Raw genomic sequence first — 16,802 nt, forward strand, 5'->3', positions numbered from 1 at the left:
AATCATCATAAATGATACTCAACAAACGAAGAAACAAGCAAGTACCAGCACCAGAGCCTCCCTGTACTCCAATACCCTCATCATCATCATCATCATCACCACCACCATCATCATCATCATTTGGTATTAAAGGTGCTGATTGTGTCCCAAACTGTGGAGTGAATGCCTCTGTGACTATGTTACAAGGAACAATAAAAGTTTTAATAATAATTATAGAATTGGTCTTAGTCGAGTAGTTTCTATTTACTTGCCTCCCCATGAAGGCAGAGTTAGACACAAGGTCAGTTTTTAATGTGGGGGGAAATCCAGCCCCTCAAAAAGAAGCAGTCTGGAAAGGAACAAAAATAAAAATTGCCTCGGCCTAGAAGGATTTCTCCCCCACTAATCAAGGATAGAAAAGATGACGTGTAGCACAGATACTACACTGTGTTCCTAGCCTAAAGGCCAAGAAATGCAACAGCTGTCGAGTTGTTTCTAGACGAATGAATTAGAAATTACTCAAGTAAACATACCCTTAGAAATACAAGTCATATCGATTTCACTCCAAGAACCATTCTCACATATAGATGTTGAAGCGTTTCCTATCAGAACAAATTCTGATTCGCATGTAAAATTGGCTGTGTTCCCATCAGCAGTCACTTTGCTGGAGGGCACATGAGGAGGCAGTCCACAACCTGCAAGTATTGAAGAAATATAAAAATGAAATAAGTTGTCTAGAACAGTTAAAGAAAGATAAATTAAACAGTTTTAAATTTTTAAAAGGTCTATATCAACACGAAAATGAGACATTAGTTTTGATTTTCTGGTCTTTGAAAAAAAAGCCATGCCATAGAAATATGAGATCCTCTTTTTATGCATAGAAATGTCTTTAGGGGAATGTGAATTTCCATCTAACGAAAGCCATAGCGACATGACATTTTCTGTAGGATCATTGACGTTTTTATATAAATATGGACTCAGTAAAGATTCAAGGAACAATATAGGGGAAAAAAAAGAAATGTAGAAAGGAAAAAGGAAGAGATAGAGAAATAAAAAAAAAGAAGAAATATGAAAAAGAAAAAATAAATATAGAAGGGAAAAGAAAGAAGAATTATAGAAAGGAAAAAATAAGAAATATAGAAAGGAAAAATAGGATAAATATAACACGGAAAGAAGAAATATAGAAAAAAAAGAAAAAAAAGAGAAAAAAAGGGAAAAATGTAGAAAGAAAAAGGAACTATAAAAAGGAAAGAAAGAAGAAATATAGAAATGAAAAAAAAAATAAATAGAAAGAAAAAATAAATATAGAAAGCAAAAAAAAAGAAGAAAAATGTAGAAAAGAAAGAAGAAATGTAAGAATGGAACAAAAAAGAAATATAGAAAGCAAAAAAAAAAAGAAATATAGAAAGGAAAAAGTAAAAGAAATGTGAAAATGGAAAAAAGAAGAAATATAAAATATAGAAAGGAAAACGAGAAATATAAAACGGGAAAAATATAAAAAGAAAAAACATAGAAAGGAAAAAAGAAGAATTGTTGAAAAAAAAAGAAGAAATGTTGAAATAAAAAGTAATGTAGGAAGGAAAAAAAAAGGAAATGTAGAATTGCAAGTCAAGTCAACCTCTGCCTGATAAACGTGCGACAATTTACTGCAATAAGTGGTTGTGTGAATAACAAAGAATCTAATAGTTTAACTAGCAAACATAGCACCACATGAATTTATAAAATATACAGTAACATAACAATTCCATGCAAATAACTAATTCTATGTCGCTTAATTGTCATATATTTTCCAAACTTGCTCTCTCTCTCTCTCTCTCTGTATATATATATACTTGTTTATTGTTATATAAACATGGTCACATCCTGCTGCTACAAATAGCCACTTGTTTCAATCAAACAACAGATATCATCAGGCAGCGACTTGACTATTCAAAAGTTCAATTAATCATTGAACTTTTGAATAGTGATGATATCTGTTGTTTGATTGAAACAAGTGGCTATTTGTAGCAGCAGGATGTGACCATGTTTATATAACAATAAACAAGTATTATCAGCTCTTTTTATTGAGCACTATCCAACAACCTCGTTGAATTCATTAGTCCATTACTTTTGAATAAAAAAACCCGAGTATATATATATATATATATATATATATATATATATATATATATATATATATATATATATATATCATAGCAGCAGCCATATAGTGCAACGGTTAGAAGCTACTACTGTTGTTTGGGCGATTGGGTTTCGACCCTGGCTTGAGGTAGTTGCTTGTCTAGCCGCACTGATGAGCTGTGAAACAGCGAAACAATACTGTATGTGGATGACTATAATGCTCCCTTAGGTTGAGCATTTGAGAAGTGATATACAAATTACCATTAGCGTATGAAGCGATGCTCTTTGTGTAAACAAATTGAGCTTAGGTACTTTGGACAATGTCAAAACATTGTTAACTCACTGCCCGCATAGCAGCAGCCATATAGCACAATGGTTAAAACTTCTGACTGTCGTTTGGGCGATCAGGTTTCGATCCTGGCTTGAGGTAGTTGCTTGTCTAGCCGCACTGATGAGCTGTGAAACAGCGAAACAGTACTTTATGTGGATGACTATATATATATATATATATATATATATATATAGATATAGATATAAAGGTTTTTATGGTACAAAATTTTATTAAAGTTTTAAAAAGGATAAGTGGAGTCATTATTAGAATTATAAGGAAGCTCAATGGGGAAAAAATAAAAACTAAAAAAAAAAAAAAAGAGAAAAATAGTCAAAAGACTATTCGACTAAAAAAAAACCTCAAGGTACCTTTCGTCCGACATTTTTCAAGAGATTACGTCTGTAACAATTTACATATAATTGAAAATGGAGGTGAGGGGAGGGGTGTAACCAAAAAAATATATATATATAAAACTGCACGGAGAAAATTAAATGAATGAATAACTCGTAATATATCGTCCATATTTCAGAACTTAGAACGAAAAAAAAAATTACTTGCCTGCAAATAAGTGCTGAAACAAGAAATAATGACGCAATGTAGGCATTTTTTTATTATTAATAATTAGAGCTCTTTAAACAGGTCTAATTTATGCAGCAGCTCCTTTTGCGCATTAGTACAGTTACGGCCTCCAAAATATTGAGATGCTGTTTGGAACGAACCTTGTGTACAATGCGAAAACAGCCATCCGAATATGCTTCGCCACATGCTTTATTGACATACAAGTGTGCACCAATTGATGACTCGTAATAGTAAGTGCCGAGATGTGTTCTGTAAATGCCCGGATGTGTTCTGTGAACGCCCAGATGTGTTCAATAATGTGTTTATTCTAGACCTTTCTAGACTTTCGAAAACATGCAGGGACATGTTGTGCCAATATGACTCCCAGATGTCGAAATGTACAACCCATGTAATCAGCATCACACTGACATTTAAATTGGTATACAACTAAACTTTTTTCTAGCGTGGGAAGTGGATCTTTCTTAAAAGCTGGGAAGGGAGTTTTAGTGCCGAACATCACACAAGACTGCACCGCATAGAAACAGTGGAATACAGTCGAGGTAATTTTATCGACAAACCCTTTACTGATAGAACCATATAAAGGAGTTTCAGATAAACTTAGCTAGGTCAAAGAAAGGTTTGGTATTAAATTTTAAACTCTTTGTTTGTAAATGAACAAATGAAGCACTTTACAAATTGCAGTAAATATGTATATAAAGACATTGAAGATGTAATTTACAAGTATTGATCTGTGGCTTGGATGTAGAACTGCCGACTATTAATCAGATGGCTGTAGGTTTAATTCCTAACTTTGGATGGGTGCTAGCCTAGCTATACTAAAGAGTTGTGATATAGCAAAACAGTCTATCTGTGGATGACTATATATATATATATATATATATATATAATTGTTGTAGACCCGTGCTAGGGGTTACAAATGAAAGAAACCACAAGTAGTGTAAAGTGTATAAAATATAATATGTATTTATCATAAAGAATACAGGAGCCACTAAAGTGGTATGAGAGGAACGTGTTCGTAGCATGCGGTTAAACATGGTATGAATGTCTCCATTTAGTCTCTGAAACCAGTGGTATTCATAGGACTGGTTGATTCCACTTAGTTCTGAAATAGGGGTGCTTTGTACCCCACAACACCCCTTCCCGAGCTTTTCATTCCCCTGGGATGATCGTATAGCTCTTTTTCCTGGGGTTGATCTCTATCGGGTCGGTCATTTTCCTTTTCCTGGAGGACCGGCGTTGTCCACCTGCTTGTGGTGTTACCAAGTGGAACGTGTCATATATCTGGTCCATTACTTCTTGTTCAGCCTGTGGTTGTCTTTCATCATTAGTTATATGTTTCCAAATTTGGTTTAAATGTTTCTTGGGCGTAAATTTTGGACCTTCGATAATGTAGACCATCTTCCCGATCCTTTTCTGGACCTTTCCTAGTTCCCACATCGTGCTATTATTTTTGTATACCTGGAAAAATACCTTTCCACCTGGTAAATACCTCTTTTTAGGAACTATAGTATTTGGTGGTTCCACCTGTTTTGGTAAAAGTTTCTTGAAGACCGGCCTAATTTTCCTCGCGAACATTAACTCTGCCGGCGACATCTTCAATAAAGTTCTTTCATTTGGCGTAATTCGGTAAACTTGTAAAAACTGTTGTAATGCCTTTTCTGAGGGCGTTCCTTTAGCCTTCTTCAGGGCTCTTTTCAACGTGTCTACAAACCTCTCTACCTGACCGTTCGAACGGGGATGATAGGTTGGCGTCATTATGTGGTTAACCTAGAAATCCTTGCAGAAGCTTTTAAAATCTGCTGAAGTGAATTGTGTGCTATTGTCCGACACTAGACAATCAACCACATCAAACCTAGCGAACAATTCATGAAGAGCACTGATTGTAAAATCTGTCGTTGGACTTTTACATCAAAATACCTCAGGCCATTTTGAAAAACTGCCTACTACTATTAAATAATAATTTCCATCCAGTGGGCCTGCGTAATCTATGTGTATTCTTTGCCATGGGTGGTCCGCTTTAGGCCACGGATTAAATTGTATTGGGGAGCTTTTGAATCCAATGCGTATCCCTTACACGACTTTACTGCGCCTTCTATATCAGTGTCCATATTCTTCCAGTAAACATAGGACCTCATGAAGTTCTTCATTCGTGTAGCCCCAGGGTGCCCTGTATAGAAATCCTTTAGAATTTTCTTTTGTAGTGTAGCTGGGATTACTACTCTTTTCCGGTACAACAGTACCTCATTGCACATAGAATAAGCTTCCACCGCCGATTCATCTGATTTAATTTTTTCTTTCATTTCTTTGATGAAACTATCTTCTTCAGCCTCCCTTATTATATCTTCCAAAGTGACTGGTAGTTCCTTGATCATATTACATAGTGTTTGTATATCGTCCTTTCCACTTTAAAGTGACGCTATTACTGTGTATTCTAGCGGATCCCTTGATTTCAGGATTAATCGCAACAATCTGTCTGCGTGACTTAACTTTGGAGATGTAAGAAATTCCACACTGAAATCGTAATTCAGTAGAATGGTCCCCCATCTTTGCAGTCTATTGGTTGTGTAAGTTGGCAGACCTTTTTTAGAGTCAAAGATGGTTATAAGCGGCTTATGGTCAGTTTGCAATTTAAATTTACGACCATGTAAAAATCGGTGGAATTTTGTAACACCGAATATGATCCCCAGTGCTTCCTTTTCGATTTGGGAATAATTCTTCTCGGCAGGAAGTAAAGTTCTTGACGCATGGGTGATCGACTTAGCGGACCCATCAGGCATCTTGTGTAGAATGTACGCCCCGATCCCATAAGAACTTGCGTCAGTTGCGACAATAATCTCTTATTTTGCATTGAAATGAGTCGGGGATAAATCTAACATTAATAAATCTTTCAATTTCTTAAATGCTACCTGGCACTCAGGCGTCCAGTCCCATTTTTTATCCTTTTTTAATATTACATTCAATGGCGCACACAATTCATGCATGTTCTTAATGAACGTTTGATAATAATTTGCGAGCCCTAAAAATCTCTGCAATGTAGTTACATTATGAGGTTCTGGCATGTCTTTTATAGCTGTGGATCTGTTCGTCCTTATCTATTATATGACCCAGGTATTTATTTCGTTCCAAAAAAAATTCGCATTTTCCTTCCTGCAAGGGGAAGCCGTATTCTTTTATTCTGTCAAACACTTGAAAGACATGATCTCTATGTTGTTCAACATTTTTACTACGCATAAGAATATCCTCCAGATAGCCTATTGCGAAATCCAAACCGCTTAGCAAAGTATCAATTATCTGTTGAAAAATTGCAGGTGCTACTTTGATACCAAATGCTAATCTATTGAATTTATAAAGTCCTTTGTGCATTGAGATACACAAAAGTTTCAAGCTATCTTCCTCTACTGGTATTTGTAGGTACGTCTCGCTTAAGTCTATTTTGGAAAAATATTTTCCGCCATTTAACTTAGCGAATATTTCGTCTGGGTTTGGTAGTGGGTAGTGATGATCCTTGAGCACCACATTCAATCAGGTTGAAAAGTCCATGCATACTCTAATCTCTTTAGATTTTTTTCATGTATATGGTGGAGGCTGCCCACTCACTATAGTTAATAGGGGCTAAAATCCCAGTGTCAACTAGTCTTTCCAATTCTTTTTCAATTTTTTCACTCGAAGCGAACGTTCAGCAATTCGAATCTCGTCTTTATTTTTGTGCAGCATCCAAGCTTTTTAGAGAAAACACTTGGGAAAGATTTCTTGAGATCCTTTTTAAGTTTGTCGGCTTCGGCTATAAGTTTTTGACTTTGTGAGTAAAATCATTCATTGGTGAGTCCCATAATTCAAATTCCTGAATCCAATCGGTTCTGAATAAGTTTGTTGCATTCCTTAGAACGAATACTTTTAGCTTTTTTGTCGTTCTTTTTAGTGACACATTAATAACTACTTCACCCTCAAAATTTATTTTTTCACCAGTTACCGATCTTGCAACTTTATTTGTCTTTTTCATCATGGGCTTTGCTATTCTCTTCCACGTGTGAAAATTTAAAATTGATAAATCCGACCCTGAATCGAGCTGCAGTTTTACTTCTTTATTTCTGATTCTCACCGTAACATACTTTCTTATGTTCTCTGTTGATGAAGGGTCCATTTTTGCAGTTTTTTACATAGCTCTTTTTTGCTACTTTTGCTCTGCAATATGAGGTCTTGTGCCCTGCTTGCTTGCATAGGTCACATGTTATTTTCCTTTGATACTGACATGCATTGTACCCATGTTCCACATTTGCTACAAGGGGTCCTAGAATTTTGTCCATCCTGATAATTTTGTGGAGGGTTCTTTTTGCCTCTTCGTTGGTAATTGCTGGCGGGAAGGTGTCCTTTATTTTTTAAGCATATTTTTTAAATGTGAGCGATACCTGCTTTCTTTATATTTCGGGAATCTTGCTTCATTGCAACGAACCGCTGACAATTTTCAGCCAGTTTCTGAGGCGTCAAATCAGGTTCTAATTCTAATTTATTTAGGGCACAACGTCTTATATCGGCGTCTTTTGTGGCTATCAAACCTTGTGTGAATATTAAGCATTTGAAATTGTCTGCTGTTAATGACAACAATTTGAAATTGTCATAGTGCTTATTAACTATAGATGCAAATGTTGTATAGTCCTGACTCTCCTTGAGTGTAAGATTCATGCATTTCCACCTTTTATGTAAAAGCCTTCTTTTTGGACAGTATAAATCCATTAATAGTTTGACTGCCTCGTCAAACGACAATTTGTTGGTTTTTCTTGGTAAAATATAGTCCACGAATTTGTTATGTTTGGATGTACCTAACTTCCGTAGCAATAAACGAACCTTCTTTTGATCCGTCCATTTTAAAAAGGTCTTCAAATCTTCTGAAATGCCTCAAAAGTTAGGTCTTCATCAGGAGCATAGTGAACTGTATCAATAGCTGACCAGATCGCATTTTGGGAAAAAGCTGATTTCTTCTCCGCTGTCACTAAAACTTGCGTTATCAAATCCATTTTTTTTATCTGACTGGTTTTGTTGCTCTAAATGTAATTTTTTCAATTCCAATATTTGTTCATTCATTTCTTTCCTTTCTCTTTTCTGTTTTTCCTCGAAGAATTTCATTAAATCTAATTGCTTTTCCAATATTTGTTTGTTCATTTATTTCTTTTCTCTTTCTCGTTTTTCTTCAAGATATTTTATTAAATTTAACTGTTTGTCTTCGTTTTGTTTCTGTATTGCCAGTTGCTCTTCTCTGCACCTTTTTTTCAAGTTCTAATTGTTGACTTTGTTGGAATTTCATCATTTCCAAAATTTGTTTTGCGAACTCGTCCATTTTTTTTTTTTTTTGGCCGGTATGGAATTACAAAACAACCCAATTCGTTGATTTACTTTTCCTATAGTACCAATTCTATAGAAAAAAAAGCTTTACAAAATTTGTACCTGGTTATTTAACAAATATTTCTTTCATATGTTCATTTCCTCGTGTGGCAATTTTTCTGAGAAAATAATTCGGCGTTTGCATTCATACAGAAAGCAGTAGATTTCGTTTGTCATTTTTCAATTTTCGTAATGTGTAGGTACTGGGTTCAATTCCTTGTTGATCCTACAAATTTTTTTCCTCTTTTTTCTTTAAAAAGAAAAATTTACTTATCTGTGAAAGAGAGTTTATAGCATTTATTTAATATTGGCTAATCTTTTTGATCTCTGTGCGAAAAAGAATGTCCTTTATTTGTTGTGCGTGGCGAAATCTTTTTTTTTCTTCTTCGGCATGCAATACCGTCGACCAGTGAAAAGTTTATTCTAATCAGATTAAAAGCCAACGTCTTTTTTAATTTGTGCAAATACTTGCTTTAGCCAATAAAATAAAATATATCATTTACTCTTGCAGGAGTTTTTTTCCCCCTTTTCCCACAGTAATGCCTTTTAACCATAAGACATATTAGCATGACATGCTTTTTAGAATGACAATTTTTTTTGTACTTACTGAAAACTTTATCTCATTAATTCAGTAATAATAATTCTCTACGCAATTCATCTGATGAGTTCTGTTTCAGCTCGTAGTTTATGTTTTAGTAGCTTTTTTAACAGAAAGATAAGGCTTTTTAACGACGTCTTTGTAAAATCCTTTTTTCGGCAAAAATTGTTGTCCTTTTTTCGAAGTGTTCTTTATTCCTTATTTTTGGATTTTTACGCTCGAATGTTGTCCCCCCCCCCAACATAGACAAGTAGTTTTTTCCATTCTTCACCGAACATTTGAAAAATAAATACTTTTGAATATCCGCGTGTGTTCTTTTTTCTTGAATCCTTTTGGTCGTCAAATGCTGTCTTCCAATGGTTGTTTTATTTTTAGAGTAAATTCGTTGCCCGAATATTCGTCATTCAGTTGTTGTTAGCAATTATTGTAGATTGATCTGGGAAGTTCTTGAATCGTCTTCGTCTTCAGTTGTTGTAGACCCATTCTAGGGGTCACAAATGAAAGAAACCACAAGTAGTGTAAAGTGTATAAAATATAATATGTATTTATCATAAAGAATACAGGAGCCACTAAAGTGGTATGAGAGGAACGTGTTTGTAGCATGTGGTTAAACATGGTATGAATGTCTCCATTTAGTCTCTGAAACCAGTGGTATTCATAGGACTGGTTGATTCCACTTAGATTATATAAAGGTTAAAAATATTTTTACATATATACATTTTTTTTTTTAATAATTTTATTATATGCAATTATAAATACATTTTATACATATATATAATCACAATTAAGGCCAGTAAATGTGTTAAGCAGTATGGGGAAATACAATGAATAGAAACTTACTTTCTGGAAAACAATTTATGTCTATTTCCGTCCAGGTACCATTTTCACAAAATGATGTAGAGAGGTTTCCAACTTGAATATAACCTGACAAACAGCTGTAGTTGACGTCATTTCCTTCTCCATCACTTATTTGTGTTATCCCATTAGAAATGTCCATAGGTTCTGGGCAAGATTCAGAATCTATTAAAAAAAAAAGAAAAGAAGAAAGAAAAGATGAAATTGAAGAAAGAGAATGATTTTTAATATATATTTCATGGAAAGTTTCATTTACTTATTTAATCAACTCCCATGTTTTTCAGATGATTATATTGCACTATTCACCTTCTGTCATACATGCAAGAACCAAGTTACTATAAATAGATAGGCACTCGACCAATAACCAAGTTGCTGTAATCATTACAGAAACATTACAGTTCACAATGGTCATTTATACCTTGGTTGCTGGTCGTTCTTCTTGCACACGCTTCTGTCATGATCCCCCTACAGGGATGGAATGCCGTTTTGTAAATAAAGCTTCTTTCACACTTTCAAAAAGACTCATTTGAGACAAAAGTGATGGACAACGGATGTTTATTCAATGTGTTCTTCGTTCCAAATTCTTGACCAGTGTGGTAGAAGAAGGAGAAAGCTCTTAGAGTGAAGGGATATAGTGTTCAGACAGTTCAGGCATTATGATGTTGAGACGTGTATGTAAATACATATAACACAAATATATAATACAATTGGACTTTACCTTTGTATAAGAAACATAAGACACAAGACGAGCTTTACAAAAACACTTGATGGTTTATTCTTCACGACTGGCTGTTCCATCACCAAGAATTCAAAGTCTCACATTTTTCCTTGAAGTGGCGTCTCGCTCCCAGACGACTGCCTGCCTCTGAGTTTTCTCACTGACTGGTTTCTAACTAAAGTTTTTCTCTATTCTAGAACTTTCTATTTTCCGTGACGTCATACACATGTTAAAACATGTGCATTCTTCCACGTGTCCTGGACATACGTGTCCAAAACTTTTCCTATACTGAGTAACCTATTTCAATATGTTAAAAACATTATCTTATACTGCATTCTTTCAATTTAGAATTTCATAATAAACTTGACAGCTCACATTCTTTTCTTGAATATTTTATCTATATTCTAGAAAAATGTTTGTTTTACATTTTTAAATTCTCACATGTAATCTATTTCTAAACTAGATTACGAGGTTCGAATTCCGCCTATGCTTTTTCATTTTCATTTTAAACTAAATTCTCCATTTTTATACTTACATGAAAAGGGGACAGCCCTTATCATGTAACACATGCTTCCCAACCAACTTCTTTTTTATCAGCCTTTCTCTCTCTCTGTCTCTCTCTCATTTTTGTATGATTTTGACTATTTTATTTGCACTGGGGACTATTAGAAAATATTTATAGAGTAGCGACGGATTTTCACAAGACTGGTATCATTTTGAAGCTCAACCTTTTGGACGACAAATCTCGAAAAATTGGCTGGAAACATTAATTCCTTCATCCTCAACTGGGCACTTTTCTACAGGGAGGGGTCGCTTTTTTCGCCGATATTTTCGAAAGTCATCCCCTCTTTTCGCTTGACTAGCCTTAATTTAAACATTTGTCACTTTGGTTTGGCGATGGGCGCAACAGCAAATACGTCACGTTTTTTTTTCACATTCTTTTCCTCCTTCGCTGTACAGGTTCGAGCCTGCCTGCCTGCCTACTACCATTTTTTTTTTTTGCTCAACACACACCTCCAAACTCCTGGGCAATGCCTAACACCCAGACTAGTATATATATATATATGGAACCACGACCATCTCTGACCGTGAGGGCATCCTGGAAAGATGGAGGTGTCACTTTAAGAACCTCCTTAATGATCACGCTGACACCCCAGATGATCTCTTGAGAATGACCCCACAGCATCCTGTCCGCCTCTGGATGATACTCCCACCCTCCATCCAGGACTTCAACAGGGCCCTGAAATGTATGAACCCCAGGACCAGATAACATCCCGCTGGCCCCGCGCTGAGAAATCGTTTGATGTTCCTGATATTAAAAATATGTGAGACCAATACTCTCCCCAGCGACTTTCGTGATGTTAATATCATTACCATCTTCAAGAAGGACGACAGGAAGAACTGTAACAACTACTGGGGAATATCACTGCTTAGCATCGCGAATAAGATTTTTGCTCGGATTCTCCTTGACCGCCTGCTCATCCTCGCAGAGGACGTCCTGCCAGAGACCCAGTGCGGCTTTCGACCTTCCCGGGGAACATTGGACATGATTTTCTGTGTAAGGCAACTGCAGGAGAAAAGCCTTGAACAGCAACAGCCCATGATGTTCGTCTTTTGGGACCTTAAAACGGCTTTTGATAAAGTGTCACGACCTGCCATGTGGGCTGTTCTCGCGAGATACGGTTGTCCACCAAACTTCGTTGAACTGGTGCGTGCCCTCCATGACGGAATGGTTGGAAGAGTTTGTCATCAGAACTCTCTTTCAGACCCATTTCCCATCAACGGTGGTCTTTTTTTTTTTACATAGGCATAACCACTTATCCAGGCCCAGAAACCACTCGAGGATAAGGGTTAAGAGTGTACAGTAGTCAATTGGACAATATAGTAATCGATATTAATAGAAATTCGGTAAATTTGTTAATAAGTGGAATGACTCATCAAGAACTTGTTTATGTTGGACTTGAAGACAATCAGATTGTAGTCATCTGGAAAGCAGGAAAATTGAAGACAATTCCACAGGAGTGCAGTTCTAAGAAAGAAGCTTTGTTCGTGGAATCTACGTTTAGGTTTAGGTACAGATAAAGAGTGGGGGGAATTATTGATAGTGTTTTCAGCTAGACGAGTGCTTCTTGTGAAAGTTTGGCAAGGGGATACCATAAATTGAAGCTCAGTCGAGCACTTGCCATGAAAATAACGATAAAGCAGAGACAAACTTGCAACATCTCTTCTCTGAGATAGAGGTTGCAGCAAAGCAAAAGGGACATCTCCTACGAGAGTACGAAGTCTATTTTGAACTCTATCAAGGCAGGATAAGTCCTTTCTAGCAGCTCCTGCCAGGATGTGGCAACAGTATTCTATCCTTGGACGTACCTGGCTCTTATATAGATAGAGAATTGCATCAGCAGTGAGATATCTACTGGATTGATAGAAGGATACCACCATTTTTCCAGCGGCCTTGGCAACAGATTTGATGTACGTGTTCCATTTAAGATCAGGGGTGTGTTTTGGCTCCAACATGTTTCTCGCTGTACATCACAGCAATACTCAGTGAGATTCCACCAGACATACCCTCAATTGGCCTGCAATTTCGCTTGGACGGAGGAATTTTCAATTTCGCACGACTCCCTGCCAAAACCAAAACCACCTTATGCGAAGTGCGAGAACTACAATATGCTGATGACAATGCCACTCCAGATCAGACGGCAGAGGACCTACAGTTGTTAGCAGACACATATAACTCTGCATCTGGAAGGTTTGGGATGCAGGTCAACACGGACAAGACCAAGACCCTCGTCCAACATCCGCCAGGACAGACACTCCCACAATTAACAACCAACCACTAGATGAGGTAGATCAATTCTCTTATCTTGGAAGCATTTTAACATCTACTCCTACATGCAAGAAGGACGTGGAGAACAGAATAAGGGCAGCCCATTCCGCCTGGACAACTCAACTGCTGCGTATTTAACAACTACGCACTTACGATGACCACAAAAATAATGGTGTTCCGGTCAACTGTACTCTCCACGTTCCTGTACGCCTGTGAAACGTGGACATTATACAGAAGTGAAATAAAACATCTGGAACGCTTCCAACAAACAAAATTAAGGCAAATTATGAAAATACCCTGGCAGAGCCATACCTCCAACTCTGAGGCACTGGAACGTGCCAAAATGACAAGTGTTGAGGCCACTATTATTCGCCACTACCTCTGCTGGACAGGCCACATCCACAGAATGCAAAATTCAAGGCTTCCCAAGACAATGATGTATGGAGAACTGGCAAAAGGAACCAGACAACAAGGAGCACCAAAAATACGCTACAAAGACCAGCTGAAGCACACTCTGGCAGCAACTGACATCGACCACTCCTTGTGGGAAGAGGCTGCCAGGAACATAGAAGGCTTAGAGGAACGCTGTACACCGTGACAGTGCTTACTTTGAGGAGGAAAGGAGAAGAAGGGAAGAAGCTGGGAGAAGGAGAAGGGAGTGAGAGCAAACCCATCTCTCTCCCCTCCCCTGTGAGTACTGTCCATGGCTCTTCCGCTATAGAATCAGACTGTACAACCATGTATCACATAGGCACCCACCCACCTGACGACAAGACACAATGCTCAGATACGAGGATATGAGTAGGAGCTGAAGATATATATATATATATATATATATATATATATATATATATATATGTTTAAATGTAAACAAATAACAGCAAGATTAAATGAATAGAAACACGAGAGGAGAGAATAGAGAGAGAGAGAGAAAGAGAAAAAGAGAGTGATAATAATAATAATAAGAAGAAGACCTGCGTCATTGTAGATTTAGCGGTTATGCAGACCACAGTGAAGGAGATAGAGAAGCTGAGCAAATATACTGAACCGACCAAAGAGCTCAAAGGGATATAGAAGATGAAAAAAGTAAATACAACACTACTAATAGTAGGAGCGCTAGGAACAATATCAAAAAACTTTGAAAAGTGAATGGGAGATATTGGAATTAGAGAGATGGTTGATAAGATACAACGGATAACAGTAATGAAAACGGCTGAAATATTAAGGAAAACATCGGAATGCGGAGAATAACACATGAGCTACAGGAACAAACTGGATATACAGAAAATGCTACAGATGTAAAACACAAAGAAGCGTTACATGGAATCATGTAAGCTGAGACTGTATAAGACACGTTTTAAGTCTCCAAGCATAGTTTTGGGACAATTGAAGTCAAAAATCACTGATCAGTCACACAATGATCTACAAAGCTATTCTTGTGATATGTGAGGCAAAACTAAATTGTCTTTCAGAAAATCATAGGTTTATATGGTTAATATACCTGTTTTCAACCGGAAAAAAACGATATAACTGAAAAAAAGGCCTAAAATGGAGATATTTTAGTGACAATTTTTGTTACCTCACCACAAAGAAGAGCCAAAAATCACTTTTAGGCATGAAACTAAGGGAAGTAAATAATCATTTTCGTTCAAAAAAAAAACGCTGCTCATAGAACTCTCTTCGAATTTTACCCATTCTCCTCAATTACAGGCTGTGACAATTTTTTCCCGATTTTGGTAAAAAAATGCGTCTTTTTGGCAAAGATCCCTCTAAAATGATGACAAACGAAGCAAACACTGTCCCTATGGTCATTTCTCAGTAACCTTGATCAGTTAGATTTCATTTAAGCTTTAGAACAGCAGCAACCGGCTAGCGGTTCCCAAAATATTGCACGTTTTGTTTGACCGGGTGAAAAGTGAAGCCGAAAATAATTTTTTCTGTAAAAAAAAAAAACCTGCCTTCAATTTTCGAAAAATCAAAAATCCCTTCTATACAACTTGTCACTAATATCAATCTGAACAACTTGTATATCAGGAATTTTTGATTTTGGCCAAATTGAAGGTGTACATTTTTTTTTTACAGTAATATTTTTTTTCTCCAAATTTGTCCCCCAGCAGTATTTTTCACAGTTGATACCAAATTATGTGCTAACAAAGTGGTCATATCACTTCTGATAGGTTTCCACAACTATTCCCTCCAACAGGGTTGAAAACTAAGTGACTCACCCTTCAATTTTACTTTGAGGGTTTCCCTTGTGAATGATTTATATGTCAAAGGCAATTTCTCATCAAGATCTGGTATTCTCTCCCTTATTTTTGGATTCCTCACAAAATTCTGGTTAAGAAAGATGGCCTAACACTTATGATTGATAGGTTTTGAGTAATTTTCTTAAATAGTTTCGCAATCTGCAGGATACGGTCCTTGGGACAAAAAAACGGGAAGTGCGATTCCGGCCGTCATGAAAGAATTGCTTGAAAACATGGTTTCCCATCAAAATTTTGTATTCGTTTTTGTTTTATTGGATTCCTCGTGAAATTTTGGTTTAGAAAAATGGTATAACACTTATACATTATCTGTTTTGAAAATTGACCTAAAATGGCAATTGTGTCCCAAAACTATGCTTGGAGTCTTGAAACGTGTCATAATTGTAAGTTACCCCCCTACACTCCTACATTTCTCCCCCCCCCCCTTTTTTTGTGTGTGTGTCACCAAAAACTGATGCCACACCAAATAAATAAGGAGGACCAAGGAGGATGGAAAGACTGAGGAGAGAAAGCGCTAGCCAGACCTCCGCTGAATGAGTGCAAAGAGGACTGGAACCTTGGGGAGGCTTTTTGCCATCCAAATTCCAGTGAAGACCAATGGTCGCTGCCAACGAGCAATCAATGGTAAGTAGATGTTATGATAACGCAAATTCATCTGCAAAGGATATCAAAAGAGGTGGAGAGTACTGTAAATCTTGGGAGACTTGTTTTCACTCAGACTCCAGAGACTGTCACAGGTTCTCAAAGAGAAATTTTTGATGATGGCCTATGTGGTTACTCCTAGTTAGTAAATAATAATAATAATAATAATAAGAAGAAGAAGAATAAAACTGCATATCAACAAGTTTTACATCCCCATCATGCATCCCCTCTCATTGTCCCAATCACCGTCCCCCACACAAAAAAAGTGTTATACCAAATAGCTGAGAAGAGTCAAGGAGGATGGAAAGACTGAGGAAAGAGCGCTGACCAGACCTCCGCCGGACAAGCGCGAAGAGAACTGGGACCTTCAGGAGGCTTAGTGCCACTCAAATTCCAGTATAAACCAATGGCCACTGCCAGCGAGAAATCAATGGTGAGAGGCTGTTGCGATGACGCAAATTTATTTGCAAATGCTATTGAAGGAGGTGGACAGTGCTGGACGCCTGGGG

At 36.9% G+C, this 16,802-nt stretch overlaps 1 protein-coding gene across 2 annotated transcripts in view; it reads right to left on the reverse strand.

Annotated features, from left to right (window-relative positions):
* LOC145303524 (uncharacterized) overlaps positions 1 to 16,802 on the reverse strand; it is a 96,585-nt gene that overhangs the window by 25,752 nt on the left and 54,031 nt on the right. For both annotated transcript variants that reach the window (XM_080144976.1, XM_080144977.1), the window contains 2 exons: positions 9,825 to 10,004; positions 513 to 674 (listed from right to left, as the gene is read on the reverse strand). In XM_080144976.1, coding sequence (XP_080001102.1) covers positions 513 to 674; positions 9,825 to 10,004 — 342 coding nt within the window. The remainder of the gene's footprint in view (positions 1 to 512; positions 675 to 9,824; positions 10,005 to 16,802) is intronic.

Source organism: Euprymna scolopes, chromosome 19, assembly GCF_053919585.1.
Source record: "Euprymna scolopes isolate OS-2025 chromosome 19, ASM5391958v1, whole genome shotgun sequence".
NCBI lineage: Eukaryota > Metazoa > Mollusca > Cephalopoda > Sepiida > Sepiolidae > Euprymna > Euprymna scolopes.